The sequence below is a fragment of the Salvelinus alpinus genome, chromosome 14, assembly GCF_045679555.1.
Source record: "Salvelinus alpinus chromosome 14, SLU_Salpinus.1, whole genome shotgun sequence".
NCBI classification, from domain to species: domain Eukaryota; kingdom Metazoa; phylum Chordata; class Actinopteri; order Salmoniformes; family Salmonidae; genus Salvelinus; species Salvelinus alpinus.
In genome coordinates, this window is record NC_092099.1 from 9,995,082 (window position 1) to 10,015,729 (window position 20,648).

The 20,648-nt window shown below is 40.8% G+C and overlaps 1 protein-coding gene across 2 annotated transcripts; it reads right to left on the bottom strand.

Annotated features, from left to right (window-relative positions):
* Window positions 1–8,599: 8,599 nt before the first annotated feature.
* Window positions 8,600–15,035, bottom strand: bcs1l (BC1 (ubiquinol-cytochrome c reductase) synthesis-like). Of its 2 annotated transcripts, XM_071340344.1 has the most exons (8): window positions 14,859–15,035; window positions 14,150–14,528; window positions 12,285–12,424; window positions 11,920–12,114; window positions 11,717–11,780; window positions 11,284–11,456; window positions 9,160–9,277; window positions 8,600–9,056 (listed from the first exon to the last, which is right to left on the bottom strand). In XM_071340344.1, exons 2-8 carry the CDS (start codon window positions 14,467–14,469, stop codon window positions 8,804–8,806), a joined length of 1,263 nt encoding a protein of 420 aa, XP_071196445.1. In that variant the 5' UTR covers window positions 14,470–14,528; window positions 14,859–15,035; the 3' UTR covers window positions 8,600–8,803. The 2 variants fall into 2 exon arrangements, with proteins under 2 accessions (XP_071196445.1, XP_071196444.1); XM_071340343.1 differs by having other exon boundaries at window positions 14,150–15,035.
* Between the last annotated feature and the right edge of the window lie 5,613 nt (window positions 15,036–20,648).

The window sequence follows — 20,648 nt, forward strand, 5'->3', positions numbered from 1 at the left end:
TAAGGAGGTTAACCCTTCAGCTCCAACACTGGAGAAAAGGAAGAGGAATAGAAGGAATGTCCCCTTGTTGAAGTGAAGGCCTACAGGAAGTAATGCTTACTTGAAACATAGAAATAACAGAAGGCCACTGTCAAATCTCACATTAAAAAAACGGCTGTGGGCAGTGTTGGGGAGTAGTGAACGACATGTAGTTCAACTAGTAATTTAACTACATTTTGCAGTAGCTTTGTGGTAGTTGAACTAAATTCAAAGCTTGGTAGTGTTTGAGTTGTTAATTACTTTTTTTTGCCATGTAGCTGTCTAGTCAACTACTGGAACTACACACTACTTTCTTTGCAAAAACTAAAAGAAAGAATTGATACCCATTGACTTATTCCACATTTTGTTGTGTTACAGCCTAAATTCTAAATTGATTAAATATATTTCTCTCATCCATCTACACACAATACCCCATAATGACAAAGTGAAAACATGTTTTTAGAAATGTTTCCTAATTTATTGAAAATGAAATACAGTATCTCACTTACATAAGTATTCTCACCCTTGAGTCGATACTTTGTAGAAGCAACTTTTGCAGCGATTACATCTGTGAGTCTTCCTGAGTAAGTCTCTAAGAGCTTTCCACACCTGGATTGTGCAACATTTGCCCATTATTATTTTCTAAATTCTTCAAGCTCTGTCAAATTGTTTTTTGATCATTGCAAGACAACCATTTTCAGGTCTTGCCATAGATTTTCAAGTAGATTTCATTCAAAACTGTAACTCGGCCACTCAGGAACATTCACTGTCTTCTTGGTAAGCAACTCCAGTCTATATTTGTCCTTGTGTTTTAGGTTACTGTCCTGTTGAGAGGTGAATTAATCTCCCAGTGTCTGATGGAAAGCAGACAGAACCAGGTTTTCCTCTAGGATTTTGACTGTGCTTAGCTCCATTCCATTTATTTTTCATTCTGAAAAATTCCCCAGTGTTTAATGATTACAAGCATACCCATAACATCAAATCAAATGTTATTTGTCACATACACATGGTAAGCAGATGTTAATGCGAGTGTAGCGAAATGCTTGTGCTTCTAGTTCCGACCATGCAGTAATATCTAACAAGTAATCTGACCTAACAATTTCACAACAACTACCTTATACACACAAGTGTAAAGGAATGAATCAGAGTATGTGCATAAAAATATATGAATGAGTGATGGCCGAACGGCATAGGCAAGATGCAGTAGATGGTATAGAGTACAGTATAAACATATGAGATGAGTAATGTAGGGTATGTAAACATTATATAAAGTAAGTCGCTCTGGATAAGAGCGTCTGCTAAATGACTTAAATGTAAATGTAAATGTGGCATTGTTTAAAGTGGCTAGTGATACATTTATTACATCAAGATGGTAAGATACAGTAGATGGTATAGAGTACAGTATAAACACATGAGATGAGTAATGTAGGGTATGTAAACATTATATAAAGTGGCATTGTTGAAAGTGGCTAGTGATACATTTATTACATCAATTTTTCCATTATTAAAATGGCTAGAGTTAAGTATGTTGGCAGCAGCCACTCAATGTTAGTGATGGCTGTTTAAAAGTCTGATGGCCTTGAGATAGAAGCTGTTTTTCAGTCTCTCGGTCCCCGCTTTGATGCACCTGTACTGACCTCGCCTTCTGGATGATAGCGGGGTGAACAGGCAGTGGCTCGGGTGGTTGTTGTCCTTGAGGCCTTTCTGTGACATCAGGTGGTGTAGGTGTCCTGGAGGACAGGTAGTTTGCCCCCGGTGATGCGTTGTGCAGACCTCACTACCCTCTGGAGGTCCTCACGGTTATGGGCGGAGCAGCTGCCGTACCAGGCGGTGATACAGCCCGACAGGATGCTCTCGATTGTGCATCTGTAAAAGTTTGTGAGTGTTTTTGACGACAAGCCAAATTTTTTCAGCCTCCTGAGGTTGAAGAGGCGCTGCTGTGCCTTCTTCACCACGCTGTCTGTGTGGGTGTACCCTTTCAGTTTGTAGTGATGCAGCCACCACTATGCTTGAAAATATGGAGAGTGGTACTCAGTAATGTGTTGTATTGAGTTTACCCCAAACATTACACTTTGTACTCAGGACAAAAAAAATATTGTTTTGCCACCGTTTTTGCAGTATTACTTTAGTGTCTTTTTGCAAACAGGATGCATGTTTTGTAATATTTGTATATATATATTTAAAAAAAACATTTATTTAACCTTTATTTAACCAGGTAGGCCAGTTGAGAACAAGTTCTCATTTACAACTGCAACCTGGCCAAGATAAAGCAAAGCAGTGCGACAAAAACAACAACACAGAGTTACACATGGGATAAACAAATGTACAGTCAGTAACACAATAGAAAAATATTTGTACAGTGTGTGCAAATGTAGTAAAATTAGGGAGGTAAGGCAATAAATAGGCCATAGTGGCGAAATAATTATAATTTAGCATTAACACTGGAGTGAATAGATGTGCAGAATATGATGTGCAAGTAGAGATACTGGGGTGCAAAAGAGCAAAAAATAAATAACAATATGGGGATGAGGTAGTTGGGTGTGCTATTTACAGATGGGCTGTGTACAGGTGCAGTGATCGGTAAGCTGCTCTGACAGCTGATGCTTACAGTTAGTGAGGGAGATATTAGTCTCCAGCTTCAGTGATTTTTGCAATTCGTTCCAGTCATTGGCAGCAGAGAACTGGAAGGAAAGGCGGCCAAAGGAGGTGTTGGCTTTGTGGATGACCAGTGAAATATACCTGCTGGAGCGCGTACTACGGGTAGGTGATGCTATGGTGACCAGTGAGCTGAGATAAGACGGGGCTTTACCTAGCAAAGAATTATAGATGACATGGAGCCAGTGGGTTTGGTGACGAATATGTAGCGAGGGCCAGCCAACGAGAGCATACAGGTCGCAGTGGTGGGTAGTATATGGGGCTTTGGTGACAAAACGGATGGCAATGTGATAGACTACATCCAATTTGCTGAGTAGAATGTTGAAGGCTATTTTATAAATCGCCGAAGTCAAGGATCGGTAGGATTCTGTACAGGCTTCCTTCTTTTCACTCGGTCAATTAGGTGAGTATTGTGAAGTAACTACAATGTTATTTATCCATCCCCAGCCATTAAACTCTGTAACTGATTTAATGTCACCATTGGCCTCAGTAAAATCCTTGAGCGGTTTCCTTCCTTTTCAGCAACTTAGTTAGGAAGGACGCCTATTCACTGCTCAACTGAGGGACTCACAGAAAATTGTATGCGTGGGGTACAGAGATGAGGTAGTCATTCAAGAATCATGTTAAACACTATTATTGCACACAGAGTGAGTCCATGCATCTTATTACGTGACTTGTTGAGTACATTTTTACTCCTGAATTTATTTAGGCTTGCCACAACAAAGGGGTTGAATACTTATTGACTCAAGACATTTCACCTTTTCATTTTTTTAAATCATTTGCAAAACATTCAAAAAACATAATTCCACTTTGACATTATGGGGTATTGTGTGTAGGCCAGTGACAGAAAAATCGACATTTAATCCATTTTAAATTCAAGCTGTAACACAACAAAATGTGTTAAAAGTTAAGGGGTGTGAATACTTTCTGAAGGCACTGTATGGGTGAGATAGGCAAGAATTTCCTTTTCCGTTTGGTTTTTAGTAGGCTAAATTAGATTTTTGTTTTTTGTTTTTACATCTCACTCCAGAGTGATCTGTTCTTGGAATTTGTATGACATTTCAGATTAAATATGATAATTTATCACTAAGGGTGACACGACCTGAACTGACCCTACTTCTGTTCACTGGTATCCTCTGTTGTCTGTGTTGATGTCAGCCTAATCATTGAAATACTGGCCCCTCTTCTAACCACATCTTGTACATTTCTCTGAAGGTGTGTTGGTAGTGCACTGGGCCTTTATAAGTATTAGCGGACTGATATATACCTCTGTATCACGGGCAATAAATCTTTTTCAGCATCTCTGCTTTGGCAAAAAAGGTACTTGTATAATTAAGAACAGTATCTTGCAGGATTCAATAGGTGGAATTGTAAGAGTTGTTGCCCTGTCCCTTTATCTGTGATCACCATTCTAATGGAATCCAGAAATAACTAAATCCTGCCCTCAAACATTTACATCAAAAGTTGTAAAGTTATGGGCAAAGACCCCAAACACCCACATTAAATGTAATATATTTATTGATAAGATCATGGAAAACAACCACTTTTTTGTGCAGTATTAATTTAGCATCCTTACAAACCACTTAATGAAAATGTAGGGCCCCGTGTGGCTCAGTTGGTAGAGCATGGCGCTTGCAACGCCAGGGTTGTGGGTTCGTTTCCCACGGGGGGCCAGTACAAAAAAATAAAAAAAAGTATGAAGTATGAATGTATGTACTTGTAAGTCGCTCTGGATAAGAGCGTCTGCTAAATGACTTAAATGTTAAATGTAAATGTATGTATATTAGTGTATAGTACATAGGCTGGTCATCTAGGTTTGTACCTGTAGACTTTCCATCACCATGAAGAAAAACAATGGCCAATACAGTAATTGAGTACATTGAGACATCAAGTGGATTGCGGTGTGATGATGTGGCTTAGTTGCTAGAGCATGGCGCTTGCAATGCTAGGGTTGTGGGTTCGATTCCCATGGGGGACCAGTATGAAAAATTATGAAAATCTCCCTACTGTAAGTTGCTCTGGATAAGAGTGTCTGAAAAATTAATGAATAGACCAATTCAGTTTTTAGTTTTAGGGTTCTACCTGGAACCAAAAGGGTTCTTCAAATGATTCTCCTATGGGGACAGCCGAAGAACCCCTTTAGGTTCTAGATCGCACCTTTTTTTCTAAGAGTGTACGACTCTGTTTTACCTGCAACAGGCATCTTCAGCACAGAGTAAATTGCATCTGCATGTGGTGGATTAGTCTGACCTAACATGTAGAATAATTGAACAGCATTAGAAAGACAGTAATGATCCCTCTACTCTTTAATCCAGTATATTCGCTATTAGAAAATGCAGGGGGCACTAACAACCATGCATAATATGGCGTCATGGATCAGTTGATTCCTTAAAGCTGGGAAGGTCTGCAGTGTATGAAATCTGTCCATCCCACGTACACTACTGTTTTGAGTAATTAACTATCAATTTAATAGATCAAGGTCTTCCACAATCATGTTTAATCAGCCGTGTTATAGCTGGTCTGGGGGAAAAAGCCCTCCAGGATCAGATTTGCCCACCCCTGCCTTAGAATATTACTAATCTATTCAATAATTAAATGTGGTAATTGATTACATGGGAGGCTAATTGAGAGAAAAAAAGAAACATTTAGATCAGATTCATAGCTTTACATGATTCATAGAGTACATTAGATCAGCGGTTGAAGTGAGAAGAAACAAGCGGACTGACCATGCCGACGCTGCAGTGGTATCTCTGGTCCTGGTTGCCATGTTGTTCTCTTCACTTTACTGGACGAAAGATATCAAACAAAACCGATCAGATCAGTACAGCACCTCTAGTCATAGCAAAGATCCACTTGTAGTCTGTCCTGTGTTTCACTGTTGAGTTGCAGGTGTTAGTGTAATCCTAAAGCAGCCCTTTTTTCCTGAATATGACTCATTTGTAAACTACAGTCAATTGAATATCAGAGTAAATGTCTTAGCTTTTATTTTTAGTAGGCAAATAAGCAGCACCAGTAGATCAACGGCCACGATCAGTACCACAACCACTCCCACATCAATTAGTGTAGAGGGCCTAGGGACTGGAGACTCTGAAATAACAAACGTGCAATTGTAGTACAAGTTTTAAACGGATGTTAAATATATGTGGATTTGAATCAATGAGAACTTTGTCTACAAAGATAATGTCTTACCTCTCCAGCTCTCTGGTGATTCTCCAGAGCCTCGGTATTTACACTTGTAGAAGCCCTCATCGGTCTTTGATACTGAGGGGATGGTCAACTCTCCTGTAGTCTGGTTCTCAATGGAGTGATCCATCTTTATAAAATGTTGGGATGGAACGGGAGGGAGTAGTCTTATTTCTACAGCAGTCACATATTTCCCTGTCACAGGATGCGTAGGAGTCTCCAAGGTCACATTACCACCTGTACAACTGCAAGACAATCATATTTTGCTGTACATCAACCCCATTATTATACAATTTTAAAGTAGTTATTAAACTACTATGTAACAACATGAAAATGACACTGTTACCATAGTAATTACAGCTGTACTACACAGGTATAGAGCAACTTTGTCAAATTTTAGCCAACTCAGATGGACACCCTGTCACTTCTCCTGACTCTGTCGTGAACCTCTTCAATCTCCATCCATGAAGACTTTCTTTAACCTCATAGCGCAGTGAAAGAGACTGATTCCTAAAGTGTTGAACTCTGTGAGGATTAATCTTCAGTGAGGTTAGGGGAAGCCCATATGAAACCAATAGGGACTAGGTCAGACTGACCTGCCAACCAGAGAAACTGAGTTTTGCTGTCTCTTGTTTGACAGCCACCTCTCCCAGCTTTACACTTGTATCTTCCTCTATCGGTTAATTTAACAGAGCTGAAATTGTAGCAGGACCCAGGGGATTCATGGGAAGAATCTTATCCCAGACAAACTTGCAGCCTGTAGAATAGCCTTCAACCCCACAGCTCAGTCACAGTCTCCTACATTCAGCCACCATTTTGAAACATTCGCTACAGCTCTGGGCCTCTCTGTAATGGGGAGATGCATTGGAAATGTTCACAATGTACTTCACAGCTGAGCATCTTACATCAGCCTTACCAGTCCTTCTAAAACATCCTAATGTCTGTGTTAGATAAACTTACCTGACACAGTGAGACTAATAGCATTGCTTACAGATCAAATTTGAAGCTGCGAGTGTGCATGTGTATAGTTTGAAAATGCCATGTGTATATCCTGCTCTTTTCACACCAATACAAGTGTAGACATCCATGTAAATTGCTGGGAAAAAATGGATTCTGTATCCATGATCTGTATTGGAATTCACTGACGTATCATTCAATCTCCATTTACAGTCCCAGTCAGTGGCTCCTCCATCTTCTGTCACATCTAAAAATGACAGTTTCTCTTTTGAATATCTGAGTCCAGTTTGGCTGCAGGGTTAGAGCAGCCACAAGTCTCTCTGGCAAAACATAACTTATTTGAGAGAAAAAAGATATCATTACAATAGAATTCAATTAATAGTGTGAAACTGAAATATGACAAGACATCAGATGAAAAGGATGGATGGATAGAAGATCAAGGTCAGTTTTTTAGTCAATTGCACATAGGTCCAACCGAAATTACATCCGCTTTTAACCCAACCCCTCTGAAAGATACACATACAGGTTTTGGAGAGGTGCTAGGGGCAGCCACACGAGCTGTTGTTGTGGGGAGTTCATTACCTTTGTCAATGGCACAACGGCAGGCAAGTGCATCTAGTACTTGATACGAGCAACGCTCCGGTTGGAAGCTCACTTCCAGCAAGATTTTCCCCATCGGACCCAGGATTCAAACTAGCAACCCTCTGGTTGCTGGCCCGCTCTCTAACCGCTAGGCTACCTGCCGCCCCATAAGCTGGAGATATAAAGGGATGGAGAATCTGACTTTACTACAGAACATCCCATTGGGAAACCAGCTTAGCCCGCTGGGTAATTGCTGGGGGTAAAAATCGTTCATCTTGCCTGTATCCAGAGTAGGTGAATGTAGAGTAATTAGTACTAAAACATAAAGAAATGTCATTATATGATACAACCACTAATCTAAAATAAAACCCCAAAAGTATACAATTATGTTGTAAATCAAGGAGAAAAATACAATAGTGATAAACACAAATGATTGGCACATACACTTACAGAGGAGCACACAGCGACCCTATCTCCAGTCTGTCCTTACAGTGTGACCCCTATGTAAACTGCTGTATATATATATACACACACTGTAGACCTCCTCCACTTCCTAAATAAAGTCAGCTAGGTTGCGTAAGACACCGAGCAAAGAATACAGAAAAAACGCCATACGTATTAACATTTTATCTCTACTCAACTTATCTTTCTGTGGAGCTTACTCTTACATAGAGGAAGTAGAGGGGCTTAACTTTACATCTTGGACCAGTTCAGAGTTAGTCAGTTACGAGCAATGACTGTTAGCACAATATTGCATTATATAATTACTGGATTAGTTTCTACAGTAATTATATCGTAATATTGCAGTACTTAGTTTTCTCCCAATCTCAAAGCTCAGTAATACAGGTACCAACCAACCTCAAATCAATAACATTGTATAAGCTAGGGACATCAATACTTAAGCAGTTGCCAAAAACAGATTGTGACAGAGACTTCTCAAATCAACCAATGAGAAAGGCTACCTAGGTGAAGGTAGACTTATGCCAATATGCAATCAAATGCAGAGTGGATTTGAGAAAGCAGCATGTCCCGGTAGGAGGGAGTTCGAGACTTGTTATAGAAGTGTGGTTCTGTGAACTGGATGGCTTCTCAGACAGATTTGCCATTGAATTATCTTAGAATTCGGAGAGGGTAATACATGCCACCCCCCTTTTAGTTTGAATCTCTACATACTGTAAATACCACGTCAATAGTACCCACTTACTCGTGTGCCTTCGATTTTATTTAAAACATGTTTAATTTACACTCACTCACTTTTATTCAGTATGTGACTTTGCCATAAAAAGCACATCAAAGGTTTGACAAGTTACAGCATTTTCCATCTCAAACAGAGTCCATTTAACTTCTCCTTTCGTGTCAAATGGCGACTGCTTCTGTGACCTTCCTTCCCAGAGTCCTTTAAGTCTCCTCACTCCTTCATCTTGGCCACGTTGTCTATGGAGCCTGTTGGGTCCATTTTGAACAGCATGAAGTGCCCCTGCACCTGGGCAGCACTGATGTTGGGGTGGGCGGCCAGCGCGCTCTCCGCAAAGCGGTCCCCCTCTGTGGCCGGCTCGGCTGGGTAGAAGCGTCGGAACATCTGGGTGAGCTGCCAGTGGGTGCAGTGGCCCACATATTGTTTCAAGTCCACACGGCCCGGCCTGATCAGAGCTGGGTCCAACCTACAGGGATGAAGGGAGATGGTAGTCAGGATACACAAAGGATTAGATCACAATACAAACAAATGTTGCTAGATACTGTATTAAATCACAAGGTGGCTCATACCTGTCTATGAAGTTGGTGGTCATGAAGACTATTCTGGCCTCTGACGAGGCCACTCCATCCAAAGCGTTGAGGAGGCCACTGAAGGTCAGCCTGCCCATGCCCTGGTAGGCCAGAGTGCCTGTGGGACAGAGAGATGCAATAATGAGTCCTAAAGAGCAACCGAACTGGAAGGAAGTCTTGTTTTTATTTAACCTTTATTAAAGTAGAGAGTCTTGATCGAGCCGTCCCCATAGTAAGCATAGTGAATGACATAATCAAGTAAACATTAACTAACCTACAGTTGAAGACGGAAGTCTACATACACTTAGGTTGGAGTCATTAAAACTCGTTTTTCAACCACTCCATACATTTCTTGTTAACAAACTATAGTTTTGGCAAGTCGGTTAGGACATCTACTTTGTGCATGACACAAGTCATTTTTCCAACAATTGTTTACAGACAGATTATTTCACTTATAATTCACAGTATCACAATTCCAGTTGGTCAGAAGTTTACATACACTAAGTTGACTGTGCCTTTAAACAGTTTGGAAAATTGCAGAAAAGGATGTCATGGCTTTAGAAGCTTCTGATAGGCTAATTGACATCATTTGAGTCAATTGGAGGTGTACCTGTGGATGTATTTCAAGGCCTACCTTAAAACTCAGTGCCTCTTTGCTTGACATCATGGGAAAATCAAAAGAAATCAGCTAAGACCTCCACAAGTCTGGTTCATCCTTGGGAGCAATTTCCAAACGCCTGAAGGTACCATGTTCATCTGTACAAACAATAGTATGCAAGTATAAACACTGTGGGACCACGCAGCCATCATACCGCTCAGGAAGGAGAAGCGTTCTGTCTCCTAGAGATGAACATACTTTGGTGCGAAAAGTGCAAATCAATCCCAGAACAACAGCAAAGGACCTTGTGAAGATGCTGGATGAAACAGGTACAAAAGTATCTATGTCCACAGTAAAACGAGTCCTATATCGACGTAACCTGAAAGGCTACTCAGCCAGGAAGAAGCCACTGCTCCAAAACCGGCATAAAAAAGCCAGACTACGGTTTGCAACTGCACATGGGGACAAAGATCGTACTTTTTGGAGAAATGTCCTCTGGTCTGATGAAACAAAAATAGAACTGTTTGGCCATAATGACCATCGTTATGTTTGGAGGAAAAAGGGTGATGCTTGCAAGCTGAAGAACACCATCCCAACTGTGAAGCACAGTTGCATCATGTTGTGGGGGTGCTTTGCTGCAGGAGGGCCTGGTGCACTTCACAAAATAGATGGTATCATGAGGCAGGAAAGCTATGTTGATATATTAAAGCAACATCTCAAGACATCAGTCAGGAAGTTAAAGCTTGGTCGCAAATGGGTCTTCCAAATGGACAATGACCCCAAGCATACTTCCAAAGTTATGGCAAAATGGCTTAAGGACAACAAAGTCAAGGTATTGGAGTGGCCATCACAAAGCCCTGACCTCAATCCTATAGAAAATTTGTGGGCAGAACTGAAATGTGTGTGCGAGCAAGGAGGCCTACAAACCTGACTCAGGTACACCAGCTCTGTCAGGAGGAATGGGCCAAAATTCACCCAACTTATTGTGGGAAGCTTGTGGTAGGCTACCCGAAACATTTGACCCAAGTTAAACAACTTAAAGGCAATGCTACCAAATACTAATTCAGTGTATATAAACTTCTGACCCACTGGGAATGTGCTGAAAAAAATAAAAGCTGAAATAAAGCATTTTCTTTTCACATTCTCATTTCACATTCTCAAAATAAAGTGGTGATCCTAACTGACCTAAAACAGGGAATTCTTACTCGGATTAAATGTCAGGAATTGTGAAAAACTGAGTTTAAATGTCTTTGGCTAAGGTGTATCTAGACTTCCGACTTCAAGTGTATGTGGGAACTCCTTCAAGACTGTTGGAAAAGCATTCCAGGTAAAGCTAGTTGAGAGAATGCAGAATGTACAACGCTGTCATCAAGGCAAAGGGTGGCTACTTATAGAATCTAAAATATATTTTGATTTGTTTAACACTTTTTTTGGTTACTACATGATTCCATATGTGTTATTTCATAGTTGTGATGTCTTCACTGGTACTGTATATATAGCAGGACAAGCAGGTGCAATATACATACTCTCGATGGGCAGCAGCTCTCGGCTGATGAAGGCGGCGTCCACGTCCTCCAGTAGGATGATACTCTGCTGCGGCGCCACACTCAGCAGGTGGTTGAGGCGGTCGTCAGACAGGCTGCGGTCGCTCAGACTCATCAGGCAGATGCTGTAGCCCAGCTCTCCAGCCAGGGCAGTGCTGAAACACAAAGACAGAGCATGCAACAACAAAACATTCAGTTCAAGGAGGCTAATGCCATCTCTGTAAACTGGGCCAATTGACAACAGCAAAGGTAAGTGGAAAATCATGTCAACTTGTATTTTGAGAGATCTATCCCTTTAAACTGAATAAATGTTTATAAGGGATTATACACAGATAAGTGTGGAGAGTAAACACCACTAACACAAAGCTTCAAAGCAAGGTTGGGGCTGCCATACTACCATCATTAGCATACTCACATGAAGCTGCTTTTCCCACAGCCTGGAGGTCCATACAGCAGATATCCTCTCCTGTAGGGGATCCCTAAATCCAGAACACAAAACACACCCACATTAACCCTGACAAGACCATACACTCATCTGCTTGTATGGTGAACAGGGATGGAGTCAATTCAATTTCAAAACACCTATTCATTTGTCATTAATTACTGAATTGTAATTACCTCGGTCTGTGTACCACTTGGGGTTTCCGATGAACTCCTTCACATCATCTACAATCCTATCGGCCAAGCCCTGTTCCAGGACCACTGAGCTGAGGGGCCGTCGTCGCCGCGGGAACCCAAAGGGCCTCCACTCGGAGCCCAGGGCCGTGTACATCACCGTCCGACCCTCCTCCTGCTTCAGGGCCAACTCCCTGGCTGCATCACACCCAAACAGACAGACAGCCAGCCAATCAACTCCATATCACAAGCTAGTAATACAGCCAATCTCCCTCATCTGCAACAGCCAATCAAATCAGATATCAAGTTGTGTGCACATTTTCCTGGGCCACTGTCAGTGTCTACTTGTCTAGATGATTCTAGTGTACCTTCTTGCAGGATGTTGAAGAAGACTTCTCTGTTTCTGCCCATGGCGGTGAAAGTGACCGACTCCCAGGGTGTGCCTGTGTGGAGATCCACCATCTGTTTCTCTCTGGTCCTCTCCACTCGGATCCACTTCCTCCCATACCTGCACTCAAACAGGGATGGCAGTCAGCACAAAGTTGACCAACTCACACTCTGAAACAAAAGTGTTTTTCTAAATTCTGGTATGCGTTGCTACAGAGCTGTGTACATACACAGTCAGGTCCAAAATAATTGGCAACCTCGATAAAGATGAGCAAAAATTAAATAAAGTGAAAATTGAAAATGATTTTATATTAATACAATTGCTCAAAGAAAGAGAGGCAACCAGTTTTCTGCTAAAATGTCCTGATACTGGGTAAAGTTCATGACGCTGTAGACCATAACAAGGACCCCGTGTGGCTCAGTTGGTAGAGCATGGCGCTTGTAACGTTCGATTTCCACAGGGGACCAGTAGGGCTGGGAATTGCCAAGGACCTCACGATACGATATTATCACAATACTTAGGTGCCGATACGATACGTATTGCGATTAGATACTATGGTTTCATTGCGATTAGATGTTCCAAACCTATTTCTCACCATATGTCTGGGATAAAAGAGAGCCATGAGAGAACTAGTTTTGATCAGTCATGGAAATAAAAGTGCTGAAAACAAATTGGCTCCCTATTTAAAAAGAAGATGGAGAACAAGCTATGAAGGAAAGACACTGGGGTTTTGGTGCAGGTACAGCCAAATAGCGCAAAAATATTGCAATATTGTCAAAATGATACATAAAAAATTATATCCCGATATGTAACTTCATCAATATTTTCCCCCCAATCACTAAGTAGGTATGGGGTTCTTTTATGAATATGCATATTTCTTTCTACGCAAAACTCACCACTTGTGTGCATGGCCAAAGATCTCTATTTTCATGTAATCTGACCATAGCATCAGTTTCACTCCATGTGCCAATCTCCAGGCGTTTACATTTGTTGGATGACATCAAAATACATCTCTTTCGCCACACACACCAGTGGTGGGTTTTACGTCGAAAGAATGATATTCAGAAAATAACCACTTACCTACTGTAAAATATGGTGGTGGATCATTGATGTTACTGGTCCTGGTGCCCTTGTTAAGGTCAATGGCATGATGAACTTACCCAGACAGTAGCAGGACATTTTAGCCAAAAACCTGGTTGCCTCTGCCAGGAGGCTGAAACTTATGCCGCAAGTCAATCTTCCAGCGAGACAAAATCCACAAAAAAAATATTAATTGACCACAAAATCTACATTTTGCAATGGCCATCTCAGTCTCCGGACTTGAATCCCATTGAAAACCTGTGGTTTGAATTGAAGAGTGCAGTCCGTAAGATTAGACAAATGATATAAAGGATTTGTAAAGATTCTGTATGGAGGAATGATCTAAGATCCCTCCCAAGACTCAGTGCTATTATCCTCACAAAGTGAGGTATTAAAAGGTATTGAAAAAATAGTTTTTACCCCCCATCTTTTTTAGAATAATTATTACTTATTAAAAAATATATCTTTCTCTGAGTATAAAACATATTTTGAGCACACAATATAGCTCAGTATGTTAATTTATTTTATAGTGCATTTTTTGCTCATCTTTATCAAGGGTGACAATTTTGGACCTGACTGTGCCTACCGGCTACCAGTGAAGAGATATCCTACAGTATGGTATCTGTTGACAACGTTAGGTTCAGCATAATTTTCTCACATCAGCTCAGAGAAAAATAGAGAAGAACTATGAGAGAACACTACGAAAACTCCAACAGACTAATCAGAGAGTACAGTCACGGTTATTGAGTCTTGTCAACATTTTACCAGATTATGTGGTTGCCAGGACTGGGGTGGAAGTCAAACTGTGTGTGTACCCGTCCACTCTCGTGCTGCATGTAAGAGGTCTCCACACTCAGGTGCTGCGTGTGCTTGGCGTGCTTGGTGATCCAGCTCAGCAGCCAGTGGTAGCTCTTGTCCCGACTGGGCACCTCCAGGGTGATCATGTAGTTCCTCCGGAAGAAGATCATCCCAAATTGAGCTGATTTCCTGGCCACAGCAATGGCCGAGCCCACCCCCACCAGTCCAAAGCCAGCCCCAAAGTAAGGGTTGTCCTTCAAGGCATCCACGAAGTCTGATATAGGCATTGTCCTTGTGTTTCCTAGCTATGTAGCTAGGCTACTCAGACGCTATACAACACCTCGACCTAGAAGAAAAATAAGACTTTCTTACAACTAGCTAAATTACAGTCAGTATCATTATTAGTTAGCTAGCTAAAGAGGCTTAGGCTGGTTGGATCTCTTGCTCTGATCACGCCGGTAAACTTAACTGTCAGAATGTTGTAGCAACAGACAGAAGATTTGAGATTTTGTGCAAATAGGGAAGCTAGCTAGCTAATTAGCTGGCTATATTATAGCTTTCGGACACAACATCGGGAGTTGTGTAAATCAAATCTATTTATTGGTTTTTATTGGTTGGAGTTCAACCAATACACAGACACCTGATGTTGTGTCCCAAAGCTAGCTATATTACATACGTTATGAGCATCCCAAAGAGGTGTCCTCACAGTCTTCCCTTTCCAGTCTCATTCCTAGAACCATGGCACCCTTGGCCTTGTTACACTACAGATTGGGCATATAATTTCCACAGTGCTGTGGCGATGCTGTGAGTTGGTTCATCAGCGTCTCGTCAGCAACACTAAAAAGGTACTTCCGGGTCACGGAATTGCGAAAATGTTTATAATAAAAGTCCCCAGCGTAATAGTAGAAAACTGTCAATAACCTGTATTTATTCACGCTATATGGAAATTGTCTAAACATGAACAATTATTCATATTTGTTCATATTTAAGTGACAATTGCATTAAAATTGGCCCGAAGTCAAATAAATGCCCCCAATGCAAATCACTTTGTATGAAATACATATTGGCTTAAAGAGCAAAAACTATTCTAAGTGCTGCAGTAAAAGTATTGTAGAGAATACTCAGTAGGGTAGGTAGAATGTATATATAGTGGCATTTCATGTAGCACTGAATTATACAGAGTGTTGCTGGCCTTTTAGTATATTTTCAATATCATACATTTTCAGTCGCTCAGAAAAGGATAGAAAAACAAACATCTTAAATTAAATGGATAAGTTATTGTTCTGGACACTGTGGATGCACTAGATTTCCATGTGTCATATTCAGGCGATATCATACATTCAGATGAAGATGGTATAAAGACCATTTCGAGCACACTCACTTTTCCAAAATGTGATTATTGTGCAACAGGACAGTTAAACCGCACTGTCCTCAAACTAATCCATGCTGCCTGCTAATTATCTATACGCTGTTTCAACTTGTCAATTTCTAATAATTTTCGAAAAAGTTGTATTTTCTAACAACAGTTTGAATTGAGGTGTGTTCCGCCTCCTCATTAATTCATATAGAAGTAGCCCATTTCTCTGTTGTGGACAATTTACAGTACCAGTCAAAAGTTTGGGATGAGTCGGACAGCAGAGTGAAGGGAAAGCAGCCAACAAGTGCTGAGCATATGTGGGAACTCCTTCAAGACTGTTGGAAAAGCATTCCAGGTGATGCTGGTTGAGAGAATGCCAAGTGTGTGCAAAGCTGTCATCAAGGCAAAGGCTGGCTACTGAAGAATCTCACTTTTTTGGTTACTACATAGTTTCCATGTGTTATTTCATAGTTTTGATGTCTTTACTATTATTCTACAATGTAGAAAATAGTCAAAATAAAGAAAACCCCTGGAATGAGTAGGTGTGTCCAAACTTTTGACTGGTACTGTATATACAGAAACACACAGATACACTTTTTTTTTTACAATGTTTTTCATTTTTTCTTCCCTTTTTGTAAATGTATTTCTATAGCTGCCTAAAACTCTGTGAAGTTTTGAGAAACAGAGGTAAAATAACATACGTTTCTTTAACTCTCATCCTCTTGGAATGAGTGCAACCAAAACAAAACTCATCGCCAATATGGCAAAACATGCAGTCAAAATAAATTGTGTGCCAGGGCTACACACTGGCTAAACACAAAACTTATTGATTTCCCACCCTTGAAAGACAATCAGTAAACAAGTTGTCCTGACCATGGACATGTCTGATTTCAAGGGGAAACTCCTGCAATATGAGAATCCAGCAAATAAGTTGGCAATTCGTGGAGCTCGTCTTTTTAATGAAAACTAGAGGTTTATGATCGGTAAAGACCACTAGAGTGGTAGAGACCAATACATTAACCTCGAAGTGCTGTAGAGCCAGCACCAAAGCAAATGTCTCCTTCTCGATAGTCGAGTAGAGTTAAGATAAGAGGACAATATCTTTGAAAATTACCCCACAGGGTGCTAACATTGTACCCAATTTTCATACTTGTGTAAAAGTAAAGATACCTTAATACAAAATGACTCTAGTAAAAGTAAAAGTCACCCAGTAAAATCCTACTTGAGTAAAAGTAAAAAAGCATTTGGTTCTAAATTTACTTAAGTATCAAAAGTAAATGTAATTTCTAAAATATACTTAAGTATCAAAAGTATAAATCATTTTAAATTCCTTACATTGTGCAAACCAGACGGCACGATTTTCTTGTTTTTCAAATTTACGGATAGCAACATTCAGACATAATTTACAAACAAAGCATTTGTGTTTAGTGAGTCCGCCAGATCAGATGCAGTAGGGATGACCATGGATTTTTTTCTTTAAGTGTGTGAATTGGAAAAATGACTTGTGTCATGCACAAAGTAGATGTCCTAACCGACTTGCCAAAACTATAGTTTGTTAACTAGAAATTTGTGGAGTGGTTGAAAAACAACTTTTAATTACTCCAACCTAAGTGTATGTAAACTTCCGACTTCAACTATGTGTATATATATACTGTATATATATATATATATATATATATATATACAGTATATATGTGCGCCTGTGTTATCGCAACTTTCAAAATGATTCCATCAATCTTCCAACCCCTTTGGGTGGATGTCAGTGACAGAAACTCTACCATAAAAGTTAACATTCAAATATCTGGGCACAGCAGAGCTTCAGAATAGGTGATTAGAGAGACTACCATACTTATGGGAAACAATATCCCGGACAAGCACCCATTTTGTTACGTTCCCCAGCAAGAAACCAAAAATTGCCACTATAACAGAAGGGGAAACTAACAAAGAGTTACTAACAACAAACAAAACAGGTGGGGTTCTGGGATGGGTTCTATTAGACAATCATGGGGGTGTCCACTGAAAGTTGACAAGCAACAACAACTGGGACATAAAGGACACCCACCATGAGCACCCGCTAAATTTACCTAAGAAGAGGCAAATACAATTAAAACCCACACCAAACTTAAAGACTGGAAGTAAACCAAATATTGCTGCAAATCAAATAGGGAGAGCGAACTAAAGGTGTTACACATGCACATTTCTCAAGCCAACTGGAGCTCTGGACCAGCTGCTATAGGTTAAACACCTTCTGACTAATGAGATGACAAGCCAGCACAGGTGTAACACATACTAACGAGTTAACACCAATCGGTGCACCCAATGCGCTAATGTCCAACCTCGAAATATAAATGAAAAAACCAAAGCCCATAACAGACATGTCATTGCTTGATATTCTATTCAGGCAATTAATCACTTAGGGGGGTGCACCCACAAAATGCAGTCAATGTGATGGCTCATTGATTAGACAGACAGTTTGGACCATCACACCAGATATTCTTGTTATTTTTGTGCCCTGTGTAGCAGAAAATGGTACAGTAAAGCGAGACCCCATTTTTCCATCCAGTACAATTGAAATCCCAGCTGTTGGCAACAAGAAACAGATTGAGATCTGTAACATGTCACCCAGGCACAAAATCTACAAGGGGGCATTTCTGGTCAGAGCTGGATTTTGACACTTTTTAAGATAGGGGCAAATGAATTACACACTTCTGTTGGCACGAATAGGGAAGGGGTTATATATTTCTATGAAGTAGTTAATGAGCCTCAGACGCAAACGAACCACTTCATTCAGAAACATATTTGTCATTCCACGGTATGAATACTTCTCCAATCACACAGTTGATAAAACGTTACCCATTTAAATGTTTCTAAATACTACATCAGCATTTCCTGAATGCTGAGATGACTTGGAGAGATGACTTAGAGCTGACCCAGGGAAACCATCTCCTCACTTCAAAAAAGGCAATTTCCCAGTTTGAAGCATTGAATTCAGCGACATTTTCACAATCCATGTCTCAAGAACAATTTCATTACAGTGGTGTAAAGGACATGGTTGAACATCTTGTTCTTAGCAAATGATCTACTCTACATTCACAGTCTAAACATTTCCAGTGAGTGTGATGCCCAGGCAGTGTATGGCCAGACTACAAAACAACTGATAGTAGACTACAAAACAACTGATAGTGGAACCGAGGGGCATTTCTGCAGAAAGCATAGGCGAATACCTTGTTGGTTCGAATCAACAGAGCAAAGCATGTAATATATCTAAGAATTCAAAAGCCTCTTAACATTCAAGCTTTTATGTAACCCATGCCCCAAAGACTTTGCTTGCAAAAATGGACATGGCTTGGATCAAATTACCTAGAAGCTTTACTCTACCTTACATATTGTGCAATTTCCAGTATAGTTTCATTTTCAGAAGAATAACCATTTGTGAAATTTTATACATGTCATGGCCAGCTTTGGCATGTAAACTGCACTGAAACATCAAAGTCGTCAGTGTGCTATAGTTTAGAATTACTCAACAAATTGCTTTGTCTCGTTGCACATGACCGCATAAGTAGTGCAGGGGTTCTCCACTTTGGTCTGAAAGAAGTCCTTCACTTATACACTGTCAAATGCAAGGAATGTGATTCCTCTAAACATAAAATACAATAACCAATGGAAACTGGTTCAGTGATAAGATAATAGATGTGTACCTTGATTTTGTAAAATATCATTTGGAGGATCACTTTGTGTTGATCTGCCCCGCTTCCTTTGTTAGCCAACAGTTACAGAATCTCTGTTCCGAGAGGATAGATGTTCTGCCTAAGGTACCTAGAAGAGCACACAATTGGTGGCGTTTTGAGTGTGTAATAATACCTGTGAATTTAAAAGCACATTGAATGTCCATAGCTATAAACATGAAAAATAAAGTTTGTGCTTGCAATAGTATAACATATAACTACTTAATCTTAGTCTATGCCGCTCAGACATTTCTCATGCATATATTTATATATTGTTAATTCCATTTCTTTACTTAGATTTGTGGTGAATGGTGAATGCCATGAAAGAATGCTTCCATGTACATTGTCAGAAGAAGATCAATCTGCAATGATGTGATTACGTGGTGTAACCTGCACATATACTATGGTTCTCAGATTGTTTGGTGTATTTCAGGATCGGATATCCTGAACCCTGTTCTTGCATATAAGGACATCCAGGACATACACTACATGGCCAAAACTATGTGGACACCTGCTCATCGAACATCTCATTCCAAAATCATGGGCATTAATATGGAGTTGGTCCCCCTTTGCTGCTATAACAGCCTCCACTCTTTTGGGAAGGCTTTCCACTAGATGTTTGAACATTGCTGTGGGGACCTGCTTCCATTCAGCTACAAGAGCATTAGTGAGGTCGGGCACTGATATTGGGCGATTAGTCCTGGCAGTCGCTTTGTGCACGGGGGCATTGTCATGCTGAAACAGGAAAGGGCCTTCCCCAAACTTGCCACAAAGTTGGAACCACAGAATCGTCAAGAATGTCATTGGATGCTGTAGCGTTAAGATTTCCCTTCACTGGAACTAAGGGGCCTAGCCCAAACCATGAAAAACAGCCCCAGACCATTATTCCTCCTCCTTCAAACGTTACAGTTGTCACTATGCATTGGGGCAGGTAGCATTCTCCTTGCATCCGCCTATCCCAGATTCGTCCATCGGACTGCCAGAGGATGAAGCGTGATTCATCACTCCAGAGAACGTGTTTCCATTGCTCCAGTCCAATGGCGGCAAGCTTTACATCACTCCAGCCGACACGTTTGGCATTGCGCATGGTGATCTTATGCTTGTGTGTGGCTGCTCGGTTATGGAAACCCATTTCATAAGCTCCCAAGGAACTGACTTTGCTTCCAGAGGCAGCTTGGAACTCGGTAGTGAGTGTTGCAACCGAGGACAGACAATTTTTATGCGCTACGCGCTTCAGCACTCGCCGGTCCCATTCGGTGAACTGGTGTGGCCTACCACTTCGTGGCTGAGACGTTGTTACTCCTAGACATTTCCACTTCACAATAACAGCACTTACAGTTGACCAGAGCAGCTGTAGCAGGGCAGAAGTTTGACGAACTGACTT

Bases quoted from the DNA above. Each gene is read 5' to 3' on its own strand.
- bcs1l (XM_071340344.1), bottom strand. From the start codon at position 14,469: ATGCCTATATCAGACTTCGTGGATGCCTTGAAGGACAACCCTTACTTT. The intron at 9,278-11,283 runs GTATGTATATTG...TCTGTCCCACAG, and splicing joins AGAGCTGCTGCCCATCGAGA to GCACTCTGGCCTACCAGGGC. The intron at 9,057-9,159 runs GTATGAGCCACC...TCATCCCTGTAG, and splicing joins ACCACCAACTTCATAGACAG to GTTGGACCCAGCTCTGATCA.